At 34.3% G+C, this 19,628-nt stretch overlaps 2 protein-coding genes across 3 annotated transcripts; both read left to right on the forward strand.

Annotated features, from left to right (window-relative positions):
- Nucleotides 1-348: 348 nt before the first annotated feature.
- On the forward strand, nt 349-15,072 carry LOC111407549 (aminodeoxychorismate synthase, chloroplastic). 2 transcript variants are annotated; one of them, XM_023037112.1, is made up of 14 exons: nt 349-500; nt 726-1,140; nt 2,334-2,465; nt 3,029-3,096; nt 8,824-8,888; nt 9,201-9,267; nt 9,394-9,681; nt 9,766-9,892; nt 10,210-10,484; nt 11,153-11,232; nt 11,342-11,444; nt 12,253-12,335; nt 13,080-13,697; nt 14,276-15,072. In XM_023037112.1, the coding sequence occupies exons 2-14, from the start codon at nt 810-812 to the stop codon at nt 14,784-14,786; spliced, it is 2,748 nt and encodes a 915-aa protein (XP_022892880.1). In that variant the 5' UTR covers nt 349-500; nt 726-809; the 3' UTR covers nt 14,787-15,072. The 2 variants fall into 2 exon arrangements, with proteins under 2 accessions (XP_022892880.1, XP_022892881.1); XM_023037113.1 differs by having other exon boundaries at nt 9,766-9,864; nt 10,221-10,484.
- A 1,997-nt stretch (nt 15,073-17,069) lies between these two features.
- Nucleotides 17,070-17,895, forward strand: LOC111407550 (aminodeoxychorismate synthase, chloroplastic-like). Its single transcript, XM_023037114.1, has one exon. The coding sequence runs from the start codon at nt 17,091-17,093 to the stop codon at nt 17,607-17,609; it is 519 nt and encodes a 172-aa protein (XP_022892882.1). The 5' UTR covers nt 17,070-17,090; the 3' UTR covers nt 17,610-17,895.
- Nucleotides 17,896-19,628: the final 1,733 nt, after the last annotated feature.

A 19,628-nucleotide genomic window follows, 5' to 3' on the forward strand; every position in this document is an offset into this window, starting at 1 on the left:
TTTTCACTAATTAGTTAAAAACAACTTATATTCTTTTTAAAAATGATGATAAATCTATTATTTCGTTTGATAAAAACTTAAATTTGAAATCAACTTTAAGCGGGACGGAGACTATGTTTTTCGTATCCGTCCCATACTCACTTCAGGACAATGACTCTCGCTCTGTACCCATTCCATTTACTCGGTTAGGCGAATAATCCTCACCCCATTCGATACGGGACCCCACGAATATCGAGTTGAACGAATTTTTTTTCCATTCCTAGCCACTTGGCCATGAGTTTTGTAATTTTGAACAATTTTTTGACGACTCCCCCCTTATTCTGGTAATAACTAATTTACACATAAATACCCGCTGCCTCTCTCTTCAAAAAAGGGGTTGCTGCACAAGCCACCGCATCCTAAGAAAAGACTAAAGAGAGAAAGAAATAGGAGGAAAAATATACCCACAGAACAGAATCGAGGAAAACGCATAAAAACGAATTTCCAGTTTCCTCTCCAAGGTATAAACTTCTCAGATCTTGGAGATCAATAAATTTTTGCAAGGGCCTCAATAGAAATCCTGGGATCTTGCTTATACGCTTCTATTATTTTAACTTACATAAAACCCACTTCATATTACATATATTGTTATATCTTTGTACTCAATTTTGTTGGCGAACTGGGAACCTTGATAGGTGCGGTGAAATAAAATGTTTAATTGCCATTTTTTGGACTTTGTTTTGCAGGGTAGTGTAGGGACATTGGGAGCTTTCTGAATTGTGAACAAAGCCTGTTTATTGTTACTTCTCTGTTATTGGGACAAAATAGAAATGGGTTTTATTCTAGGTTCATTTTCACAGATTTCATTTTCATGTTGTGGAATTATTTTCCAAAAGAAGAACTTGAATTTAGTAGCTCCTAATGCTTTCCCTAGAGTCGGTGATTCAAACAACAAAAACAATACTTATATGTGCGATGGGATTGTGAAAAAAGCCATGGTTTCAAGCCATTTGGTGCCCAGGCTTTTGGAGGGATCATATAGAGGGAAGAAACAGCTAAATGATCGATCGAAGAAGTTGGAGTTCGTTAGAACATTGTTGATTGATAACTATGATAGCTACACGTACAATATATACCAGGAGCTGTCTATAATTAACGGATGTAAGCGTTCTTTCTTTCTTTCTCGCTTTTGTTGTAATGTTACCCGCCCAAGTTTGTAGTTATTTTGGTGTTGTTGATGAAATTTTCTTCTGTATATATGGATTCCTATACTTTTTGCTGCCTCAGCTGTGCATAACAATATAATTCAATTATATTGATTTGTTTGTGTTTGTGTATATATGTTTTGGTTACCTGATTCTTTTGTGTCCACTTCACTTATTTTGTGACTATTCAGTTTCCATGACTATTAGAAAGAAACTCACAAGTTTTTTATAATAACGAAGAATATGGGATAATAATGTGTGGCATTACAAAATATATAATGGGAGTGTCAGTATGGCTGCAGATTAGCTGTGTATATAGGTCAACTCTTAAGAACATTTGTGAGCAGTTCTAGTGCTTAAGTTCTAGAGATTTCAGGACATATATTTTACTGGGTTAGTGTCAAGGAGTCTGTTTTCAGTTGTCAATCCGTGTATTTTCGTTACAGAAATGGTATTCATTTGGTGGGCTTGTTGTGAATTGGGCCAATATTAGTTTTTAATCTCTATGACCACTGCTTCAAGATTTCAGTTTTGTCTTTGAACAATATTATTAATGGTTTTCACTTTTATTATTTTGGAAGTTTCCATTTTTGATAGTGTTGTTTACATACGAATTTTATTGAATAATTTAGACCTTGATTTGTGATATTCTGTGATATTGAAATTTCAATCCCAACTTCCTGAATTCTCATGTTTTTTCTGTTGTGTTACATCACTATGCTTTCGGTAATCTTTACGGAACTTGTTTATGAAACCTGATAGCATGCAAGGGATTCGATGTTCTTGTATCAACAGTTCAACTTCTAGGAATATGCGACTGTTCTTTGATGCTTTCTTTAATTGGACTAAACTGCCTATCGACCTTCTATGCGCTGTTAGGTTTAAATGTAGTTTGGCATCATAAGTTGAATGGAAATTCGTCCATTGGAAGTAATAGGTAATTTTATTTAATCAATAGCAGGGCTTGGCCTGACTTCTAGTTCTATATCATCTGCTGAATTATGTCCTTAATAAATGAATTCGAATTTGTTTCTTAGGTAGGTTCTCTGTAATAAGAGTGGAATTCACATATGTTTCCTAGGTAGGTTCTTGGTGATAAGAGTGGAATAACCCACTACTGACATTTTCTTTGTATTGTAACTTTATCAGTGCCTCCAGTGGTGATTCGTAATGATGAGTGGTCCTGGGAAGAAATTTTTATTCAGTTGTATGTAGAGAAGGCATTTGACAATATTGTCATATCTCCGGGGCCTGGTTCTCCTACATGCCCGGCTGATATAGGTTAGTTTACAATGCTATACCATATACATTATCCTTGTTTGAAGATAACATTACTGAACATGCTCCTATTGTCGGAACAGAATCTGTAATTGAATATTTATTCCTTTTAATCACTGAATTTTTACATCTCCGTCTTCTGGACGTTTAATTTTTTGTGTTTTTTAAAGGGGGGTCAAAGGTTTTCACCCCGCCCCCAAAAGGAGGCTCAAACCCTGGTCATCAACCTGTTAAAGCTTCGCTCTGACCACTTGAGCTTGGCCTTTGCCTTTTCTTCTGGACCTATATTATAACTCAGGTTAATAGCTGTTTTGAAGTGAGAAAATGCCATAAGATGGTGGATCCATCTGTTCTTTTATCTTCTTTTTCAACATGGAAAGCACTAGGAGAAAATAATACTTGTCATTATTAACGTTTTATCTGCATCTGAATTTTTGCTTCTTTGCCATTAAGATTTGACTAAACTCAGTGTTTTGTTACTCGTTACTTGCTTCTATTTGAATTCTACTTGATTATAGTTATCACTTATTATGAGTGTATGACCATAACTAATTTACCATTTTCAGGAATTTGCCTACGACTGCTACTCGAGTGTATCGATATCCCGATTTTAGGTGTTTGCCTTGGCCATCAGGTATTCTCTATATATATTTGTACATTTGTTTTGCATGATTCTTACTGGTGCCTTGTGTAGGATACGGAAGATGTATTGTTTTTGACTTAAATCAGTAGTTATGCCTTGTTATTCTTGTAAATTACTATTTCTTTTAAAATGTATAGATTACATCTTTTCTTATCTTATAATAAATCTTAATTTTGGAAGTAATCCACTTTTTCATTTCCAGCAATCTCTTCCTCCTCTTTCTCTTTTCCTTCTCTGTTTACTTTCCTTGCCCAGACAAGTCAATACCATCGATTGCATTTTTTCAGGCCAACAGTCTCTTCCTCTTCTCTTTTCTCTCTTTTTTCTATCCTTCTCTTTTTTCTTCCTTCCCCAGACTGCCAGACTTCCGCCGGTTGCACTTCTTTCTCCCATTTATTTTTCTGTGTTGCTTCCAACACGAGTCTGCGATGTGTCGGACACCGATATGTTGTCGCCAGCAGCGTGTCAGTGCTACAGAGTCGCCTACGCATCCAAACCTAATCACCTGTTCTGTATACTTACTCCTTTTCCGTTTGCTACCTTGAGATGCATACAACTCAATCCCCTGCTTTCCATGCCACTTACAATAATAGTTAAAGGAATTAAATCAAATAAAGTGGATTTAATTCATAAACCATATCAAAATGTGTAGTAGAAGTATTAGAGGATATTAAATTAGTTTTCCACACACTCCACAAATTCGGACCAAAATAGTTAAGGATTTCAATATTGAAATATAAATTCTAATGCCTCAAATCACCAACAATGCACCCCAATTGTTTATCTTGCTAAATTAAGTTTTTGCAACATACAAGAATATCATAAACTAGTAGATGATTGCTTATGAATGCATGTAACAAATGATTGATCATTCTCATTGAAGATTTAAACTCATCAATATCTGTAACAGTAAATGCTCCATATGAAATACTATTCCTACATGCTAGACCATCATCCAACCTATGTATGGAGTATTGATACTTTACCATGTCATCGTTTAATGCTCCTCCTTCAGTACCTATCAAATTCTCCACTTGCGTCGAATTAATTTGATATTCAATGGGTGGTATCCCATCAATTAAGTCTTCCTGGAACAAGTCTTTGAACTCCTGTAATAAAGAAATATCCATATAGGGGAGGGTTTGTTAGTCCTCACCAAAGTACTCTCGATCTCATTCCTTTTTGCATAGAAACTCACTTTCAACTTTTCTCTCCTCTTGGAAGACTTTTTTTTCTTTTCTTTCTTGTGGTTCTCATTCTTTTTTCTTCCTCACGTTTCAATTTAATTTGATCTTCATACACTTGTGCCGGTATTAATGGCGAAAGAATAATAGATTTTCCATCCTTGGTAAAGCTGTACATATTTTAGAATCCATCATGTTTACCTTCCTATCATACTGCTAAGGCCTACCCAACAAAATGTATCCATCATGCATTGGAATTACGTCACACATCACTTCATTGCTATACCTCCAAATCGAGAAATTCACCAAAACTTTTCTACGTACCTTAACCTCCCCGCATTCATCCAATCATTGCAATTTATAAGGCTTAGAATGTTTTATTGTAGTCAATCCTAATTTCTCAACAAGTGTAGTACTAACAATATTAGTACAATTACCCCATCAATAATCAAACCACATACCTTGTTTTATTCTTAAAGAATTCAAACTAAGATGTGAGTGAGAATTTACAATTTTTTAGACTTGAGAAAGAAGGAAAAGAAACAAACAAAGGAATTTGGACAATTTTGAATGGGAACTATTATTAATTCAAAAAAGTAGTTCTTGAATTTTGGGTTGGACAAGACTCAAAGAATAGGGGTGTGCATGGTCTGATGCGATTTTCGTTAGAGCCGAACCGAACCTAAAATTTTCGGGTATTTAATAAGTGAAATCGTCGGGTCCAAATTTGACTATAGAACTGTTCGGGTTCGGTTCGGTTCGATTGCATTCTGTTCTCAGGTTCTGTACTGTAATTAATTTTTTTTAATATTTACAAAGCTTTGTTAATTCAACTAATGGCATATTCGATATCGCTCTTACAAAATAATGTAGTCCAATCTTATATGTTCTTTGCGTCTCTCTTTGCTGAATTCTTCATAGATTTGATTGTTAAAATCACAGAAAAATGACGATAGCGAGCTTACAATAATTAAGAGATGAGCTGTCGAGCTTCAGTTCAATTTTTGCAGAACGGTAGAACAACACTACGGTAGAATAATAGATTTGGGTAAAACTTAGATCAATTTGATTAAATTGGGCTTGTACTGAAAATTAGAAATAGTAAAATCATATTTTTAGGTTTGAATTAAATTAACTAGTTAGCAAATTTGTTTAGAAAAAAATAAAATAATTCGACTTATTTAAAATAAATAAATTAAAAAAATAGGGAGATTCGGTTCTTATTCTTTTTCAGTTCTTTGGTTCTTATTCTAGAACCGAGAATCGAACCGAACTCGTCGATTCTCGACTCAGATACTTAAGAAGAACCATTCGGTACGGTTTCGGTTCAATCGAATTCGGTTCGGGAGTTTTACCCAGCCCTATCAAAGAATATGAATTCGTATGTTGCTAGCAATTTTTGAAATAATATATATATATTTTTTTTTTGCTAAAAAATTCTATTATGAAACTAGCGAAAAAAATAAAAATTGATTTGGATGCTAAATGAGCAAACAAACGACTTTTAAATTTTTTTTGGAACTTTATGGATTAAAGATCCAAAAAACGAACGCAAAGAGAAAAGAAAACAAAAGACTCAACAAAAAAAGAAAGGGATATATCCTTGATTTTTGGAGTTTAAGCTCTGATACGAACTGATATCACGTAACAATTAAAGTTACGAAACCCACACGAGATTGAATCACAACCCAGAAAGCCAAGAAATTAAAGTTTTAAGTTTGATTCAAGAATATTGAACCAAGTAACCAACAAATGCCAACAATCTGTTGACCACTTGATACAAGACTCGAAAACATCACCCGGATTGTTTGAACGCCACAAGAAAGTAATTCTTGATAAGTTCGGAATTTGTTCAATGAAGGAAAAAAATTGAAAGCAAAATATGCTCACAAAATTAATTTCTCAATTAATATGAATGAATGTAATTTACAATGTAGAATAATGAGTCCTATATATAGGAAACTCATACCCTAGTCTAAACGGAAATAATGTCTAAAAGATTACAAAGGTACTATAAAAATAGAGTTCTAACAAAAATAAAAGATTTCGCAAATTTGGAAATTTTCGCGTTACAGTTTTACCCTATGCGGTCGCATAGAGTAAGTCTATACGGTCTCATATGCTTAGTGAAAATGGCCTCTGTTTTTGCTATTTAGTGTAATGCGGCCGCATGGTTTTTGTGACTATCGGGTCGCATGGTAATAATTCTCCACTCTTTCATCCCTTGCCCGAATCACGTTGAACCAACTCGTTTCAGCTCCTGAGTCCAACATGGAACTTGTTTTTTTGCTCGCCAAGTTCGAGTTTCATCCATTGTTGCTTGAACGAGCAATCCCTTCGCTTCTTTGGCCATCTTTGTTCGCGACCGAGTCATTGGCCCTTCTTCAACAATCAACAGATCCTTACCTGGACATGTATTCGTTGCCTTCGTTCCATAGATCACATCAGAACTACATAAGAAAATATGCCCAGCTCTTTGGCAATTGGTTCTCAAATTACAATGAAACATATAACATTGCTTGCATGTTTATGGCCACAACCTTGTGTTTTACCCTTGCCCTATGAGCAATCTCATAATGTGAGTAGGGTGAATAAGATTAAACATATGCGATTTAGTAAGCTTTTATATAGAATAACACAAAAGAAAATTGGGCAATCTTTGCTCATTGGCACTCGGAATGTGGGTGTAACTTATCCCATAAATACATTTTTTGTCTTGTCCTTGAAAGTAACCTCATTGCCTTTAGCAGGAATTTTCAAATCATTCTTTCATAATTTGAGGCCCCCATATAATGAATTGGCACAGATGTTTAGGCAAGAGTTCAAAATTTGAGCATTTGCTGCTTTGTCCCTAAAAATATATTGACCAAGAATCTGTGTATTTCACATAATTTACTATAGGGAAGGATTTTGTGGAGAGACAATGTCTACTTTCAAAGAAGGGGACATTATGCTTGGACTTGCCAATGCTAAAATGAGGGCCTTCAAAGAAGGACAAGGGGAGTATCTAAATTAATGAGAATATTTCGAGAAGTCAACAAATCATTTCAATAAAAACAATCTTTCAACGAGGAAGTCAATTAATAGACTCAAGCTCTGTGGAATAAGTTGTATGCTCTGGTGCAACATTGGGAATCAACTCTTTTATTTAAAAAAAAAATAGAAATATTGGAGATATCAAGTTAATAACATATTATCATCTTCTGTTGTCTGTTTACTTCCTTAATATGGTTATGGAGAGATTTTTCTTGATTTCGAAATTTGTTTCATGTTTCTTAAAAAAGTGTTTTCCTTCAGTTTGATGGATGTGGTCAAACTACAATGGCTTACTACTAGTTACAAACATTGAGAGTAGCAATATTGTTACTGAAATTCTTGAAGAATTACGCTATATGAAATTGAACGAATGTCAATTATCGGTTGAGGTAGAATAGTGCGTTATTGATTGTTGGGGGAATCTTAGTGCTTAATGCTGATGAGAAAGTTCCCAGTTTCAGCAAAATGTGCATGAAATATGCTGTTTTCATTGATACCAAAGAAAAGTTTATATGGTCACTTCTAAAGATTGTGTCAAGTTCATGTTTGATTTTCTCGTTTGGGCTCGTCCTCTCTTTCTTCCCATTTACATTAAATATGATGCTTATAACTTCACTGGTACAGAATTGCATACCACAACCCTTTTGTTTAAGGTTGTGTTGGTGCAGGGATCCAACATAAGATGGAGGAGAGTGGGAAAGGTTAGATATCTTCTCATTGGAAGGAAATTTTCGCCAGTCATTACCACTCATTAGATTTTGGGATGGAGGGTTGGAAAGTGGAACATATTAATTATTTTGAAGAAGTCAGTTGTGAGATGAGGAAGAAGAGCCAACTCAACAGCTGAGATAAACTTGGGACTTCTCAGGAGAGAGGAGTGGATTTTTCCTTCAGCCTCGTGATTTATTAATAAATTGTTTGAGTCTATTAAGATTGTTCCTTTGACCTGATGAGGTTATTCATTGCTTGGGTAAAATACGAGAGAACCTTAAATCTCTTAGGAGATGCCTCTTCTTCTTCCTTCATGAATGTACTCGATCTCAATTCCTACTCATCCTGCTAAAAAGTTGCTACTCCACAATACCTATCAAGAGAAAGCCTTTACATCCTATCTATTTAAGCCAGAATAATGCATGTATATTATATTTTTAATGTTGAATGTAATTTCTTAGCATGTTTAAAAATCTAGAGATCCTCCATTATTTCAATTTGACTTTAGCTGACTAAAAACTGATACATCATTACCTAAAAGCATAAAGTAGCAACATACATTAACTCATGTAGTGAACGCACAAATTATAGCAACTGTTAAGACAGATGGGGATCAATGCAATTTCACCTGCATTATCTTATTGAAATGTTCTTTCTATGCAAGTTTATCATATGCACATTTTTGCTTGTCTGCTTGCATTCAATACTTTGACAATGAACTCTGGGATGCTATTCATATATGTCAATAATATGGTTTCTTGTAACTCCATTGTCTTCAAATTTACAGGCCTTAGGTTATGTCCATGGTGCTCAAGTTGTACGTGCGCCCGAAGCTGTTCATGGACGCCTGAGGTGATTAACCTATTGTTTGTATTTTTTTTTTTACCATATAAGAAGCTATAATAACTGGGCTTGCATTTTTGTATATAGATTTCCATCTGCCAAGCTTAACATATTGTTCTGATTTGATATTATCACAAATAATTATTGGGGAAAAGACTGGTGCATGAATGACGCAAATTAATGGACTGTAGGCAAAGGCTAAGTACTTTGTAATGTATCATCATGAATAAAATTAATATTTGAACTGCAAGATCAATCTATCATGTATGTTGTTCACACACTTATTTCAATTGCTATTAATTTTTTTATTTTGACTCTCAGTGACATTGAGCACGATGGTTGTAGATTGTTCCATGATATCCCTTCTGGACAGAATTCAGGATTCAAGGTCAGTATGGCAGAACACAAGTGTGCAAGAAATCTTGTTTAATGACTTCTTTTAAGATTCTTATATATTCTAGACTAGAACTCACTCTGTTCTGCCACTTGCTGCAATATGTACTGCTTGATGCAGGTAGTTCGATATCATTCCCTCGTTATAGATCCACAGTCACTTCCAAAGGAACTCATACCTATAGCATGGACCTCCACTGCCAGCACACTTCCTTATCTTGTACCCCATAGATCTATTACCACCCGTGTTGTTTGTAGCGCACAGAATAGCCTGCAAATTTCGCCTGACTCTTTGTCCAAAACATCAGTCAATGGGTCACCATGGCATTTCTCTGATTTTAAGGAAATGCAGAGTGGAAAAGTTCTTATGGGCTTGATGCACACTAGTAGACCTCATTATGGATTGCAGGTGTGCTGCTTATTATTTTTGTAAATTAAATTACTGTATATTTTTTTATTATGCTATAGTTTTACTCTTTGGTTTTGCCTCCAGTTCCATCCTGAGAGCATTGCAACTTGTCATGGGCAGAAGTTATTCAAGAATTTTGCAGACATCACTAAGGACCATTGGTTTAGGTTGAGATCATCACTGGTTAGTGAGAGAAAGCTCCATTTTGATGGTAATCTACTTCAAAAAAGTAAAGTACATTCATCTATTTTTTCATTGGTCCGTTCAATATATGGTAACATCATTGAGGATCATATAGCAATATGTAGCTGCAGAGAATCCATATCTGCAATGAGTTTCAGGTTTGATCCATATGTGCTGGTATTAAGTGAACCTAGCATGTCAAATTTGCTGCAGGCTCTTTGAAAATGTTTAAATCCAATATTTAGATCTAGCCTCATAGGTAGCTAAAAGGTGATATTTCCTCTTTTTTATTTTTTTTTCTAAATCATAATCTTTCATTCAATCTGAGCAGTAAACTTTGCTTAGCATGCATGCAGGTGCCCCAAGTCCAGCGGATGTTCCAAGATGTTTCACAAGCTGATCGTGTGGTGAATGACTTGGACAAAAGAAATCATGTTAGCATGAGTAACGTAATAAATCCATCTCATTCTAGGAGTGGTACAAAAAATTTGAGGTTGAAATGGAGAAAAATCGAAGGCCTGGTGAGCCAAGCTGGTGGAGCGGTGAACATTTTCAGCAAGCTGTTTGGAGATCAGAAGTCGGAAAACACCTTTTGGCTAGATAGTTCCTCAATGGAAAAGGTTTTCTTCTTGTTGTTGTTCTTCCTTTTCTTGTAATGTCCACTCTACCCAATTCATTTCCTTGGTATTTGTTAGACCTTTCACTTCCAATTCTAAAATTAAGAATTTTGAATATTAGTCACGAACTGTGACAATTTTTACTCATTTCATTATTTTAGTACTTCAATATCCTTAAGTGCTGTTATTAATTGTCAATTTAGGGGTTCTCTTCTTTAAGAAGAAAATCTCCCACAGGCATGAAATATTTGATTCTTCAGTGTAACTTTGGTAGAACTTCATAAATATTCTGCAAGAGTTTGATTTGACTTCCAGTTTGAGTTAAGGTTTTTCATTCTTAAGCTACAATATTATGCATTTTGGAAACCCCATATCAATTGGCTTTTTAGTGTAAATTTCTACCAGTTGTGTCTGTCAACTGCTTGTTTTTAACTGAAAAATAAATTACATTGAATTGCAAATTTTACTTACTATTACTAGCTATTAAGGCTCATTTCGATTGGGGAAATTGACAACTGTTTCCTTGTATTCTTGGTTCCATCAGTCAACTGTCATTTTTTCGTTTGTTGTTGGTTAAATAGTCTAAACTAATATCCATTGTTGGTTTTTGTAAGTTCTTGAGGTTTTCTCTTTTCTATATTTTCTGATGATAAACCATCTCATATTTTTAGAGCAGGGCACGCTTTTCATTCATGGGGGCAAAAGGTGGTTCTCTCTGGAAGCAAGTGACGTTTAGATTGAAAAATCCAAGGTTAGAAGTTGGTCAATTTTTTTAATAGAGTATTGATCACATAATTTGATTCGATTTACTGTGTTTCATGGGTCTGACATGAATCTCAACATGTGGATACCGCTTCTAGCAATATGACGTTGAAGGCAGGAGGCTATCTATTAATTGAAGATGCTAAGGGCTCTATCAGAAGTACATTTTTGGAAGATGGATTCTTTAATTTTTTGAATAAGGTACTTCGTGAGAGCCTCATAATTATATTGTTTTTGTTTTTTATTTAATTTGTTGATGCTTGCTAAAAAAATATGCTTCTCTCATTGTTTTTCTGCGCCTCATATTATGAGGTTTTATCATTATTAGCTTGACCGAAAGCATGCCATAGTCCCTTGTTGACTCTTTAGGGCATGTTAGAAGTATATATATTTATATATCAATATGCTTTAAAAGGGAAAAAGAAGAAAAAAAAAAAAAAATCGATGTTTTTGTGTTCTTTGAGGAAAAGTTTCACTTGGTTGAGTATGTTTAAAGAATATCTTTTAATGTATTTCAGGAGTTTCAGGGTGAAAATATTAGTAATTTTTTAGGAGAACTAGTATTGGTTCCCACGAAATGTTTGATTAATAAATTGGGTAGTAGTTGTGAATGAGTGACTGAGTTGATGTTTGAATAGACTAAATGAAAAGGTTACTTTTTAGTACTTTTACATGAACAAAGGCTACTATTATATTTGATTGGGTGCAGATTCTGGAAATATTGCTGTATGTTTTCATCTTCTTACAGTTGGCTTATATTTATCCTCTAGCAATTTTCTTGTCTTAAAATGGCAATTTTTGTTAAGAATACTTTTGTAGCATTAATTACAGATGCAGTGAAGCATTGTATCAGCACAACCCGGTATATCATTGATGATTCTTGTGTTTTTTTTTCTTCTCCATAAGATACTCTTTCCTAATGTTAGTGCTATATGCTTAACTTATGATCCGCGGTTTACTGTATGTATTGGATTACACCTTACTTTTTTGTATTTCACCTTGGAATCAGGAGCTCCAGTCATTTCAATATGATGCCAATGATTACAAAGGATTGCCCTTTGATTTTTATGGAGGTTATATTGGTTACATTGGGTATGTGGCTGATCTTTGTGTTATATTCTTGAATTCAGTTGCATAATGGAAACCACATTTACATATATCTACAATTGTGCTCTGTACACAAAATTAATTAGAATTAAGGTAGTTAATACATCTTTAGACATAAATAAGATATTCAAATGTGAAAACTTGAACTAGGAAAAAAATATTCCCAGCCTTCCAAATCCACAAGATTTTACGCAGTATCTTACTCTATGCACACTTATACCAGCATATAGGAATAGTTTTCCACAAGCTGATATTCCGATACTAAATTATATTTAAGTCTGCACATTTAGTTTTCAACTCTATCTTCTATAAACAGTCTTCCTACTCAAGTTTTCTGCTATGTTAGTTAAATATGCATCTTCCAGGCTTGGAAGCAATCTTTATTGGAGATAGGGTCTTTAATTTGATTTCCAAGAGAAATAATAAATCGGAACTTTTCATTGATGCAACATTAAATATGTCTTAGGAAGACATTATACCAAATAACTCTGACTTGAATTATTCAGGTCTGACGACCTTAAATATGAGCTATGCTGTATTGTAAAAGAACTGTTCGGCTTTTTGTTTTCCCAATCTTGAATGAAAGGCTTGTTCTTAAGCAAGGATCTTAGAACTCAAACTTTTGCCTTGATCAAACTCTCAAAGAATGTTCTAGTTCTTATATACTGTAATGACCATAAATGTCTTTATATTAGTCTTTTATGATGCGTACAATGAATCTCATTGCAGGTATGATCTTAAAGTTGAGTGTGGCATTGCTTCTAATCGTCACAAATCGAGAACCCCAGATGCTTGCCTTTTCTTTTCAGATAACCTTGTGGTGATAGATCATCACTATGGTGATGTCTATATCTTGTCTATTGTTGATGGTAACAAGAATGACACTTCTTGGTTGGATGATATTGAGCAGAAGCTTCTCGACTTTAAAACTTATCCTACTATGAAGTCTATATCTGAGGCATCTCGCGTTTCAACAGATGTCTCATTTAGGCCCGGGTTTTCCACTGAAAAATCTAGAGAGCAATACATTGAAGATATTGGGAAGTGCCAGAAATTTATTAAAGATGGTGAAAGCTATGAGTTGTGTCTTACAACTCAGATGAGAAGAGAAGTAGGAGATATAGATTTCCTGGGACTGTATCTTAGTCTTAGAGAAAAAAATCCAGCGCCATACGCTGCCTGGCTTAATTTTTCAGGGGAAAATCTATGCATCTGTTCCTCATCCCCTGAGAGGTTCCTAAAATTGGATAGAAATGGTATTTTGGAAGCCAAACCTATCAAGGGTACCATAGCTCGTGGATCAACACCAGAGGAAGATGAGTTACTCAAACTACAACTGCAATACAGGTAATATAAACCTATGGCTTATTAAGAAAATAAGCCCTCGTTTGAGCCTCATTTTTTTGAAAAAATACATTGTTAAACAGTGTTTTGACATCATTTCAACCACACATTCTTCAATAAAATAATATTACACGAAAATCTAAAATTTTTCCTTATTTTTTAACCACACATTTCACATCATTAAACTATTCAAAAATGCATTTTCATGGCAAAAATGGGGCTCAAACAAGGGCTAAGTAATCTTTCTGCTTATTTTTCTGGAGGAAGTATCTTCAAAGTATGTGCCATATAAGATCATGGTTCAAATTGCCTTGAGATTCTCCTTGCCTTTCCTTATTTACTCCATTTTTTCGAGGTTTATGTTTGTAACTTGGTCTTTTACATAACATAGAAACTATTTTATATATGTAAATCCCACAGGTTTGCTTGCTTTCTCAAGCACCTTTTAGTGGCCTCAATTTCCCCCTTTCCCATGCTTACCAATACTTGCATTTAGGTAACCAGTGTGAGCCGCATTTTCTTTATTGACCAAGGTTTTTATATTTTCAATAATGTACGCTTTCTCATTGTCTCATGAATAGTGAAAAGGATCAAGCTGAAAATTTGATGATCGTTGACCTTCTGAGGAATGACCTGGGGCGGGTTTGTGAGCCGGGCTCTGTTCATGTGCCTAATCTTATGGAAGTTGAATCCTATGCTACAGTTCACACAATGGTGAGTACGATACGTGGAACAAAGCAACCAGATATTAGTGCAATCGACTGTGTGAAAGCAGCATTTCCCGGTGGGTCAATGACAGGTGCACCAAAGCTAAGATCAATGGAAATTCTGGATTCTCTGGAGAGTTGTTCAAGAGGTATTTACTCTGGATGCATTGGATATTTCTCGTATAACCAAACCTTTGACCTTAATATAGTTATAAGAACTATTATCATGCACGACGGTGAAGCTTCCATAGGGGCAGGAGGGGCTATTACAGCACTTTCAAATGCTAGCGACGAGTATGAAGAAATGGTTTTGAAAACAAGAGCTCCCACAGAAGCTGTTATGGAATATGAGAGAAGTACAATATCGGAATATACCGAGTCATAGGTAAGCTGTAATGCAAAGAAAACATCAGCACGAAAAAAGTAGGAAGTCATTCTATACTCCATTAGAATAGTTTGTGAAGCCCATAAATATCGTCTTTTCGTTTCCCCATTTCTTGTGGAAGTACTTTCAGAAAAGAGGGCTCTATCTTCTATATTTTTGCTTAATTTGTGTTCTTTCCTCCCTCCCCTATAATGTCATTACAGGTGACCTGCCGAAAACTGCATTGATGTTGTAATGGTCTTTTGCATTATTTATCATTATACGAAATGGCTGAAATTATGGAATATTCGTGTGCATTTTGAATTTGTATTTTATTCTCTAATAATAGCATAACTTGAAATTTTGAAAATGTATTAAAAAAAAAAAAAAAAAGGGCAAAAAACCAGACAAGCCGTTGCCTCGTGCCCCGTCCCAAACCTGACCCATTGTCATCCATGGATATAATGATTTACTGATGTACGTTAATGTTGATCAATGAATTAAAATATTGTTATTTTACTGAATTCGAGCTCTAAGTCTGGCCCCTTTGCTTTCTTGACAACCTCGGTTATATCAACGGGACATAATTTTTTCATCATTGGATATTTGAATGAATCATAATTCTATTGGAGATTTGGGTTGCAATTAACATATGTTTCTCTAAGCCATTTTCGCTGGGAGAAAATTAAGAGAAACAGATTGTATTATCGTTAATCAGGTCATTAAAAATTTTATCCAAACATCAGTTAAATTTATGTACAAAATAATGTGTTTGATAGTTTAGTAAGGAATCCCGGAATTTAAGGATAATTATCATTTTTAATAGATTTCAACCGTAAAATATGGAGTGAGAGAATATCTTCTTATTTTTCAAGCTTCTGCCTCATGGAGACAACCTCATCTCCACACCAATAACGGCATTTATGAGTCCATAGTCCACCACCTGCCTTCTGCCAAACGCTTCAAGTGGATTGAAGGAATTCCTCAACACTAGAAGCAATTCAGACATGATATTTTCACTTCTCTATCAGACTTGTCAATTGTATAGACAATCCGGCATGTTTGAGAATGCGAGGAAAGTGTTGGATGAAATGCCCGATAGAAATTGTGAATTTAGGGAAATTTAATGAGCAGAGGCGGCCTGAGGGTGCACGAGTTGAGCGGCCGCACAGTGCCTCAAAATTGTAGGGGAACCAAAAAATTTCTTGTTATAATTGTATATTTATTTATAATTAAATATTTAAACTATAAAATTTTTATTATTATGCATAAGATATTAAAATTAAGAATAATGTCACTAATTAATTATAATATCCTTGAATATAATATTCTTAAATAGTATTCCTACCTTAATTTATGTGAGGGAAAATGGAAAAGTCGAAAAGAGATCAGGCTGCCTAAAGAACTGAGATAAGTAAGAAAAATTGAACAACCGCCTTTTTCAATCATCTTTCTGGAGAAAAGAATTAAAGAAACCAATCGTCTTTTCCAATTATTTCAAAGATAATTGAGACAGAAAAGAGAAAAACCAACCGTCTTTTTGGAGAAATCGTCTTTTTCTTCAATAATATTTGATCTGGCTCTAAAAAATTCTCTCTTTTCCTTAAGCAAAGATTGACGATTCATATTTTTCATTACTCTTGCTGAAAATTTGAATTGCTTATTATCTTTTCGTGATTATCTTTTTGTCAATCTCGCTCCGTGATTTCACTTGTTTGAATTCGCTTTGCAAGAACTTGTTAAAATATGAATTTGTTTTGCCTGAACGTGGAAACTGAGGATTGAGGCAGCACGACATAATTTTCCTCTAGAGAAGTTGAACACTTCCTTAACATATTTTTTCTTCAATAATTTCTCTGAATATTCAAAAAAATAAAATTCTTTTTTAATATTTTTTCAATGGTTTGAAGATGGATTCATCGTTCATAATTTATAATTACTAATTTAATAAATGGAATCAATTAACTTTGAAGAGATTTATTGTTAACTGATATCAATTATCTGTCAAAATGGGTTCGCTGTTCATAATTTATAATTACTAATTTAATAAATGGAATCAATTAACTTTGAAGAGATTTATTGTTAACTGATATCAATTATCTGTCAAAATGGGTTCGCTGTTCATAATTTATAATTACTAATTTAATAATTTTATATATGTAAATCCCACAGGTTTGCTTGCTTTCTCAAGCACCTTTTAGTGGCCTCAATTTCCCCCTTTCCCATGCTTACCAATACTTGCATTTAGGTAACCAGTGTGAGCCGCATTTTCTTTATTGACCAAGGTTTTTATATTTTCAATAATGTACGCTTTCTCATTGTCTCATGAATAGTGAAAAGGATCAAGCTGAAAATTTGATGATCGTTGACCTTCTGAGGAATGACCTGGGGCGGGTTTGTGAGCCGGGCTCTGTTCATGTGCCTAATCTTATGGAAGTTGAATCCTATGCTACAGTTCACACAATGGTGAGTACGATACGTGGAACAAAGCAACCAGATATTAGTGCAATCGACTGTGTGAAAGCAGCATTTCCCGGTGGGTCAATGACAGGTGCACCAAAGCTAAGATCAATGGAAATTCTGGATTCTCTGGAGAGTTGTTCAAGAGGTATTTACTCTGGATGCATTGGATATTTCTCGTATAACCAAACCTTTGACCTTAATATAGTTATAAGAACTATTATCATGCACGACGGTGAAGCTTCCATAGGGGCAGGAGGGGCTATTACAGCACTTTCAAATGCTAGCGACGAGTATGAAGAAATGGTTTTGAAAACAAGAGCTCCCACAGAAGCTGTTATGGAATATGAGAGAAGTACAATATCGGAATATACCGAGTCATAGGTAAGCTGTAATGCAAAGAAAACATCAGCACGAAAAAAGTAGGAAGTCATTCTATACTCCATTAGAATAGTTTGTGAAGCCCATAAATATCGTCTTTTCGTTTCCCCATTTCTTGTGGAAGTACTTTCAGAAAAGAGGGCTCTATCTTCTATATTTTTGCTTAATTTGTGTTCTTTCCTCCCTCCCCTATAATGTCATTACAGGTGACCTGCCGAAAACTGCATTGATGTTGTAATGGTCTTTTGCATTATTTATCATTATACGAAATGGCTGAAATTATGGAATATTCGTGTGCATTTTGAATTTGTATTTTATTCTCTAATAATAGCATAACTTGAAATTTTGAAAATGTATTAAAAAAAAAAAAAAAGGGCAAAAAACCAGACAAGCCGTTGCCTCGTGCCCCGTCCCAAACCTGACCCATTGTCATCCATGGATATAATGATTTACTGATGTACGTTAATGTTGATCAATGAATTAAAATATTGTTATTTTACTGAATTCGAGCTCTAAGTCTGGCCCCTTTGCTTTCTTGACAACCTCGGTTATATCAACGGGACATAATTTTTTCATCATTGGATATTTGAATGAATCATAATTCTATTGGAGATTTGGGTTGCAATTAACATATGTTTCTCTAAGCCATTTTCGCTGGGAGAAAATTAAGAGAAACAGATTGTATTATCGTTAATCAGGTCATTAAAAATTTTATCCAAACATCAGTTAAATTTATGTACAAAATAATGTGTTTGATAGTTTAGTAAGGAATCCCGGAATTTAAGGATAATTATCATTTTTAATAGATTTCAACCGTAAAATATGGAGTGAGAGAATATCTTCTTATTTTTCAAGCTTCTGCCTCATGGAGACAACCTCATCTCCACACCAATAACGGCATTTATGAGTCCATAGTCCACCACCTGCCTTCTGCCAAACGCTTCAAGTGGATTGAAGGAATTCCTCAACACTAGAAGCAATTCAGACATGATATTTTCACTTCTCTATCAGACTTGTCAATTGTATAGACAATCCGGCATGTTTGAGAATGCGAGGAAAGTGTTGGATGAAATGCCCGATAGAAATTGTGAATTTAGGGAAATTTAATGAGCAGAGGCGGCCTGAGGGTGCACGAGTTGAGCGGCCGCACAGTGCCTCAAAATTGTAGGGGAACCAAAAAATTTCTTGTTATAATTGTATATTTATTTATAATTAAATATTTAAACTATAAAATTTTTATTATTATGCATAAGATATTAAAATTAAGAATAATGTCACTAATTAATTATAATATCCTTGAATATAATATTCTTAAATAGTATTCCTACCTTAATTTATGTGAGGGAAAATGGAAAAGTCGAAAAGAGATCAGGCTGCCTAAAGAACTGAGATAAGTAAGAAAAATTGAACAACCGCCTTTTTCAATCATCTTTCTGGAGAAAAGAATTAAAGAAACCAATCGTCTTTTCCAATTATTTCAAAGATAATTGAGACAGAAAAGAGAAAAACCAACCGTCTTTTTGGAGAAATCGTCTTTTTCTTCAATAATATTTGATCTGGCTCTAAAAAATTCTCTCTTTTCCTTAAGCAAAGATTGACGATTCATATTTTTCATTACTCTTGCTGAAAATTTGAATTGCTTATTATCTTTTCGTGATTATCTTTTTGTCAATCTCGCTCCGTGATTTCACTTGTTTGAATTCGCTTTGCAAGAACTTGTTAAAATATGAATTTGTTTTGCCTGAACGTGGAAACTGAGGATTGAGGCAGCACGACATAGTTTTCCTCTAGAGAAGTTGAACACTTCCTTAACATATTTTTTCTTCAATAATTTCTCTGAATATTCAAAAAAATAAAATTCTTTTTTAATATTTTTTCAATGGTTTGAAGATGGATTCATCGTTCATAATTTATAATTACTAATTTAATAAATGGAATCAATTAACTTTGAAGAGATTTATTGTTAACTGATATCAATTATCTGTCAAAATGGGTTCGCTGTTCATAATTTATAATTACTAA

The sequence above is a fragment of the Olea europaea genome, chromosome 13 (genome assembly GCF_002742605.1).
Source record: "Olea europaea var. sylvestris chromosome 13, O_europaea_v1, whole genome shotgun sequence".
Classification (NCBI taxonomy): Eukaryota; Viridiplantae; Streptophyta; class Magnoliopsida; order Lamiales; family Oleaceae; genus Olea; species Olea europaea.

Excerpts from the sequence above, each read along its gene's own strand:
- LOC111407549 (XM_023037112.1), top strand. The coding sequence starts at position 810 with ATGGGTTTTATTCTAGGTTCATTTTCACAGATTTCATTTTCATGTTGT. Across the intron at positions 1,141-2,333 it reads GCTGTCTATAATTAACGGAT|TGCCTCCAGTGGTGATTCGT; the intron begins GTAAGCGTTCTT and ends TAACTTTATCAG. Across the intron at positions 8,889-9,200 it reads GCTGTTCATGGACGCCTGAG|TGACATTGAGCACGATGGTT; the intron begins GTGATTAACCTA and ends TTTGACTCTCAG.
- LOC111407550 (XM_023037114.1), top strand. The coding sequence starts at position 17,091 with ATGAATAGTGAAAAGGATCAAGCTGAAAATTTGATGATCGTTGACCTT.